The 7,600-nt window shown below is 34.6% G+C and overlaps 1 protein-coding gene across 2 annotated transcripts; it reads left to right on the forward strand.

Annotated features, from left to right (window-relative positions):
* Nucleotides 1-365: 365 nt before the first annotated feature.
* Nucleotides 366-5,872, forward strand: LOC141404834 (ankyrin repeat domain-containing protein 13D). 2 transcript variants are annotated; one of them, XM_073988571.1, is made up of 11 exons: nt 366-531; nt 968-1,371; nt 1,572-1,704; nt 1,781-1,951; nt 2,186-2,329; nt 2,409-2,725; nt 2,827-2,919; nt 2,984-3,163; nt 3,227-3,557; nt 3,645-3,849; nt 5,061-5,872. In XM_073988571.1, exons 2-11 carry the CDS (start codon nt 1,273-1,275, stop codon nt 5,263-5,265), a joined length of 1,878 nt encoding a protein of 625 aa, XP_073844672.1. In that variant the 5' UTR covers nt 366-531; nt 968-1,272; the 3' UTR covers nt 5,266-5,872. The 2 variants fall into 2 exon arrangements, with proteins under 2 accessions (XP_073844672.1, XP_073844673.1); XM_073988572.1 differs by having other exon boundaries at nt 376-906.
* The last annotated feature ends 1,728 nt before the right edge of the window (nt 5,873-7,600 follow it).

The raw sequence follows: 7,600 nt of genomic DNA on the forward strand, positions 1-7,600 counted from the left end.
GAAAAAATGATGGACAGCTGGGAGACAAACGACAAATGTATGTATGTGTTAGTAAATCAGAGTTGTATTTGAAGACAAACTGTCTGGTGTAAACGCCTAGAAAATGTCAAAAATGAAGCCAGGCGAAGAATTCAAAAGTTCAACAATTTTCAACTTTATGGCCTGAAGCCTCGCTTCGTTGTGGTCTGTCGCATTTAAAACAGTACAATTTGACTTTTGCGCTTTGAAGCCAGGCGGGAAAAATAAGCAACTAAAATCCATTGTGTTCTCACAACAATCAACAAAATGTCGAGTCATGTGTAAACGTAGGGTTACGGAGCGCTTTTCACTCTTGTATTTATAATATTCTCGATTGACAAATCTCTGTAAGTTTTTGTCATTCTCCCATTCCACGTAATTCTTTAATTCTTGATTCAGTCGCGTATTGGAACAGTAAATAAATTAAAATTAAATAAATAAAATTTTCTTAACATAATGTTTTAAGCATTTTTCTCTCACCTACAACAAAGCGATTGAGGACAACAAAACAAAGTAAATATTTTACAAATTGTAAATTGTGATATTTGGTGTGTGTTAACAAATTCAATAAGCAAAAAATATTAACATGGACTGTAATTGAGTTGAATGAATTGATTCCGGTTTTTTGTATTTCGGATGCAGTATCAGTGGCGTTTCCAATGCACTGTCTCTAAAAAACATACACACACATTGTTTTTGAAATTTATTTGCTTGAAATTCGTTTTTATTTTGGAGTGTTCATGGCAAGGATGTCGCTAAGTATGTTATTAACAAAAATATAGAAGTGTGTGGAAGGATGGGAATCACATCTTTAGATTTCTTATAACACAAGGCGAAGTACTATATTCCAATAACATTTTAATTCGTCTACTATTCCGGACGATTTATGTTTGTTGCCTTGATTTCTTTAAGTTGTATAATTAATTATTAATATCCTTTTTATTTTTAGAAAGAACCAGGAGCGAACAATTTAAATAGTATATGAATCATTGAACGGGAGGAATAAAGGAACCGAATCAACAAAGATCTCTACGACTGATAAGAATTATCATATTCATGGCAACACAAAATACACAAAGACATTGCTGAAAATAATAAACAAAATTACAAAAGTGCTAAACGGCATTATAGCGACAAGCAAATATCAACAGTAAAAATTAAGAGCGGAGTGTGGTGGTACATGCAAACAAATTAACAAATTCGACTAACACTATAACAAACGTCTTCAATATTGAATATTTAAACCACAAAACAATGAAGACCATTGACGAAATTAGGCACGAGTATCCTTTGCATTGGCATGTCTGGCAAAATAATGTAGAAGAGTTGCGAGACACTCTAAAGAATGGAAAGGTAAAGTGAATAAAGATGATACGATGGCTGTTTGGTTGTGTGTAAACGAAAAATAAGGTTTTCGGGTCAATAGTGTAAAATGCCTAAAACATACACTACAACTTGTCTATGAACGAATGTTAGCCGCATTTTTATCCTTTCGCCGTTTTCCTTGTTGTTTTTAATTTACAACTTTCCTGTTGCATTTGTCTTTTATATAGATTGATAAGGAAAAAGTTGATCCCAGAGGCCGTACCCCATTGATGTTAGCAGTAAAACTGGGACACATACAATGTGTTAAAAGTCTGCTAACCGCCAAATGTAATGCCACTTATGAATATGAGGGTTGGTCAAGTAAGTACTAATAATGTCTATGCATGTGTTTCATTCACCTTTATGAACTTTCTCACACACATCTCTATTCTTTTAGTTGTTCAAGAGGCCGTCTGTACTGGCAATGAAGATATATTAACTGCCATTTTAGAGGTACGTGATTTACAACGTCATGTCCAGCGTGTTACCCATGTTCCGAAATTGTTGCAACATTTGTTGGATGCCCCGGATTTTTACATCGAAATGAAATGGGAGTTTACGTCATGGGGTAAGTTCAGCAATGGTCATAAACTATGGCTTGTTGGGTATTATTTTGAGTAATCTTTGAAACGTAGAATTGAGAGCTGTGCTCATATTAAATATTAAGGAATGTGGAAGGAAATAAGTAATTTTATCGTTTGTTAGTGTGGTCGTGTTGCTTTATTTCCAAATATTTACAAATTTACAAAAGCAATAGCAAGTTTTCCTAATCTAATTACAATTATCTACAAAATTATTCCAGTCCCTTTAATGGCTCGTCTCTGTCCCAGCGATACCTATCGCGTTTATAAACGTGGAGCAAATGTGCGTATTGATACAACGTTATTGGGTTTTGATAATAACACTTGGCAGCGAGGGAATCGTTCATATATATTTAAAGGGTCAAGTAAGTATGAACAAAGTAATGTCCTTGTTGTATACATTTTGTCTAAAAAACTCGCATTTTCTTTTTCTCAAATCTGCAGATGAAAGCGCTACAATGATTGAAGTTGACCATGATACACGCGAAGTTATGATAGAACAAATGAATTCGGAAATTGGTGACATTATTGCCATACCACCACCAATTGGTGGAGTGAAGGCCCGTTTAAATGCCCCAGTCATAACAAATAGCATTGAAATGGAAAAGATCAGCTTTGAGAGGAATAAATCTGGCATATGGGGTTGGCGAAGTGAAAAATCCGAAGTCATAAATGGCTACAATTGCAAAGTGTATAGTGCGAGTAATGTGGAATTTATAACAAAAACTCGTATGGATCATTTAACGGAAGAACAAATAAAGGTAGAGTTAGAGTTGATGAGGATGTTAGGGACAAAATGTCACCACATTTTTTCTGCAATCATAAAACAGACTACATTTCTTACATTATTTTATTTTTATAGGCCAAAACATCACGAACGCCATTCCACAACTTTTTGGGATTAGCTGAAGAGGAATATATTTCAAGTCCAGATTTAGCCAATCTAAGAGAACGGGTAACACAGTTATTTTTCACATTAGTTTGCCTATGCTTACAATGTTCTTCTTTACAACTTACAGACTCCAACGCCGCATACCGAAGAGCATAATGAAAATGGTGAGGAGGCCTCAAACAGCAATAGTTCCAATAATTCCGGTTCCAGTTCCCCTAGAACTGCTATCACTCCCCAAGAATACTTTTCCACTGATGTTGATTTAGGGGGTCGAGATATAGGACGACCCAAGAAACTGAATACCAAAGTAATTTAATCGTTTCATGTAATCTTATTTTTATTTCTCAAATGACGTTTTTTCTTTCCACAGATACAACGCTTCAAGGCCAATCTTTGGCTGTGTGAAGATTATCCAATGCGTTTACAGGAACAAGTACTTCCAATTTTAGATCTAATGTCCACCATGGCCAGCCCTCATGTGTCCAAATTAAAAGACTTCATTACAATGCAACTGCCTTCCGGTTTCCCAGTTAAAATTGAGATTCCATTATTCCATGTGCTGAATGCATGCATTACGTTTGGTAATGTCTTTGGTATGACAACACCGGTCGAACATGTTACAACGATTAATGAAGATGATCGCATTACATGTATAGTGGATGATGTTTGTTTTAATGAACCACTTCACTATACCAAAAAAGGTGGGTTAGTTCTGATTTAGTAATGACGATATTTTGGTCATGTAGTTAATTAATTCATTTGTATTGCTCTTTATTAACTAAAAAAAGGTGCAGACGCAAGACGCCAAATGCCATTAGACGAAGACGATATGTTGCAATACGCCATTGAACAAAGTCTGGTCGAAACTACAGGTGGAGCATGTAGTGTACATAGTCTGGAAAGTTCCTCGTCCACGGATAAAGTTGATATTTGGGAGGCTTTAAGAGGTCAAGGTGTTGGAGCCGAAGATGAAGAAGATGAACAACTGCAAAGGTAATTTAATGTGTGTAAAGGAATGGTGGAGGAAATTGGAAAACAACATATTTGTAGAGATGCCGATTATTGGAATTGAATAGAGCAGATTAGTCATTTCAGGAATAGGACAAAAATATTTTGTTGATGTGGTAACTACACGATTTCTAATTGTATTCGTATTGGTTTGAAATTCGAACTTTTCCATTAGGAATTCGAACTACAACATTAGTAACCCGAAAAATCCCATTTGATATTCAAATACATAATTACAATAGATAATCGATTTTTAGAATTCGAATTTTAGTACTAGTGTTATTCCAAATGAACTTAATTCGATTTTCAAATGGAAGAAATAGAATAGAATTGAAAAACGTCGAATTACAAACTGTTGGTGACCTATATGTATAATTTAAAAAAAAAATAGCATTTTCGTAGGTGACAAAAGACGTTTTGGGGTTGGTATTATACTCCAATGACAGGACCCAATCAACACAGTCTACACCAAAAAAACATAATTCTTGTTATATGGCAAGAATACCACTTGGGGCCCAATCTCTTTCCCTGGGCAAACATTTTAATGTTGTAGTAATAATCACAATGACTACCCGTTATTAAAATTTCAATACAATTTGTGAAGTGGACTTGAATCTGGATTAAAGCCCAAGTGTTGAACTTTTGTGGAGGAGGAATGGACCGATACCGCATCCAGCAGTAATATCAATTTGTCGCCGTAGAATTTAGAGCTTTTGGACCATTATGTCAGGAAGCATGGACTCGAGCACGTTATTAAAATTAATATTTCTTAATATCTATTCCATGTTACGTATCAAAGCAGTTTTATAAACATTTTCGCAAGGTTGTAATTTTTAAAACTTTTTAATTGTTGCTTTGCTTTCCCCCCTCCAAAATCAATGCTAGATTAACACTTAATAAAATAAACAGTCAAAAGACCACACCCACACGTCTAGCACCACCAACATCATCTTCACAATATTCCAAAACATCTCCAACTGCTTCACGTAATCGTCAAAATGCAAATAGTCAAAATTTCAAAAATGATATTAACTATATGAAAAACATTTTCAAATAATTTATTTAACTTAAAAACCATAGTATTTTCCACTCCCCATGTATTCTATTATTATGGTGCTCCTGTAGAATATGTATTGCTATGTTTGTCATTAGTAGTAATCCATTCCCCACCTTTGCTTTGAATTTATTCTTCTTAGAGTACTACAGGAATCGCTGTGTGCAGTCAATGTGGCAAGTTCTCCGGCATCGGATGACGACGACGGCGGCTTTAAATACATTGATCCGGATTTGGCACTGGCCCTAAGGCTGAGTCAACAGGATCAACAACAGTATGAATTGGAACGCAAACGTGAACAGGAAATGATTGAACAGGCTTTAAAATTAAGCTTACAAGAGCACTAGAATGGCGTGTTTTTTATTTTTTAATTTAATTGCCATTGAGTTTGTTTTCTCTTTATTTTCTTCGGATCTATCATTTCCGAAATGTGTCCTTTTAAAATAAAAAAGTCAGTTTAATTAATTCCCACTTATAATTTATGTATTTACACAAGTTTGTATTTCATTTTTTGTTTGTTTTGTAAACTTAATTAAGTTATGCCAAAACTTCTTTATTTGCAATTTTTATGTTGTTAAAATCGTTATGTAAGATCTTATTATAATTATAATTAAATGAAAAAAAATCAAACCCAATTATATACACTAAAATATATACTTTTGTATACTTAATTGTAACAAACGTATATGTATTTTTACACATATATGTTAAACATATTAAAACAAAACAAAAAACATTCACATACACACATATATACGTACTACTAATACATACACAACAGAGACTTCTTAAATCCGTAACATCTTGAAGAGTAGAAGAAACCAGAGATCTAAAAAAAGAACTATGTATTATCACTTTATTTTAATTTGTTATATTTATTATAGAAATCAAAAGAAAGATAAAAAACGAAAAAAGAAAATAAATCAGTACCATACACCAAAATATCAAAATCAAGTAATTTGTTTCATTGCTACTTATGTACATATCTTTTTAAAAGACAGGTAAATTCTGTCGAGACCATCTGCATCCGTCACAGCAGAAGAACGCCAGCTGTCGCGGCAAACACTAGAGGTTTTAGCTACCCCTTTAAGTTCTGTGAGTCAAAATTCTTTTTGGCGATTATTGTCGATGAAGATAAAATGATGAACCCGAAAAGACAGTTGTGCCATAGGTCAAATGCTGCTGCAGTGTATTATTTATCTTGTAAATAGAATGTGGAATAATTTCAATTATTTGTATAGTAACATAGACTTTGGCATGAACACTGGGTTTCAAATGTCAATTCCTTTGCGTATACGTCAAATAAATCCTCATTAGGGAGTTTAATCCTGCGAAAGGCTGCAATATACACATGGTCTAACATCATTAAGTCTAGATTAATTTCTTTCTTGAACTCTCTTAGTAATTATATGGGTCTATCTTGTATTGCCACTAAACTTGAGTTGCGTTGTCAGTTGTCTGCGCGACTGAGAAGAAATGTTGTACCATTAATGTCAACTCAACTGGGTGGTCGATAAACATGTTATCGATCAGTGTTTTTTTCAAACTTGTGACCTCTATTCGCAAAAAAAAAAACATTTTAAAAATAATTGCGCGCTTTGGATAACTCTTTTGTGTATTCTGGACAATATTTTAATATTTTGGCTGAGTTTTCGAGCAAATTTGGAAAACAGCCCAAGATTGGAATATAACCCGTCCATTGAATCTTCGGATCGTCAAGTTTTATTTCTGTCCCAAAAAATGATAAGTTCGGTGGAATTATTTTTTGATGATGAAGAAAATGTACAGGACATTGCATCTATTAGACGAAATTTGAGGGACAAGTCGAATGCATTGGAATTGCCATCTGCACTGTAAGCTGATGATCATGTGGAAAGATCTGTATAATCAGTAAATTATTTCAGGTTTAAGGCGTATTTTCGATAGCCATTTTTATTCAAAAACGAAATTCCCTGGTGTAGTTGGCTATATAGATGGAGTACATGTGCACATTATGGGTCCAAAGGAGGATGTTCGTCATTTGTACTTAAACTGAACCTACTGTATTTGTCACCAAATTCATTTGCAAAAGATTTGCTGCTGTCCGCTCCGAAGGCGATAAATTCACTTATTGTGATGGACCACCACCAGTGTCGTTGAAGTTTCTTTTATTTTGAGCCATTTCCTTTTTCAACTTTGCTTTAAAGTGAATCCAGACTCTCTGCCACTCTTCAGGTGTTCGTGTTGGAGGTCCTTGGCTGTTTAAACTGTCCGAAATGGACCTCCACGCTTCATCCGCTGTGGCTTTGGTTTCACCAAAAACCCGAACTCATCGGGCTAAGTTTGGATTTTCACTCAGTTTATCAATTAATATTTCGAACTGTTGCTTTGTCGTTATTTTTACCATATCGATACACAAAATTAATTAATGATGCAAAGAATCAATAATTGTTAACAAAATGTTTATTTTTCCTTCTTGTTTCTTCGAAAATGTTCACTGCAACCGAAAATTGGTGGTTGCTGAAAAACTGCCGCTTCGTCAACTGAGATTCGCAACTTCAGTTGAGAGTTGCCATACGTGGATCAATTTTGACAACTGGCAACGCCACTCAACGATAATTGTTATCGATGATCGACCCCATATAAACTAACCGGCTGTTGGAAATAGAGATGGGCGCGTGCCTAAAAAATTAGGCACGGACA

Source organism: Musca autumnalis, unplaced genomic scaffold (genome assembly GCF_047663935.1).
Source record: "Musca autumnalis isolate F117 unplaced genomic scaffold, ASM4766393v1 scaffold_5, whole genome shotgun sequence".
Lineage (NCBI taxonomy): Eukaryota > Metazoa > Arthropoda > Insecta > Diptera > Muscidae > Musca > Musca autumnalis.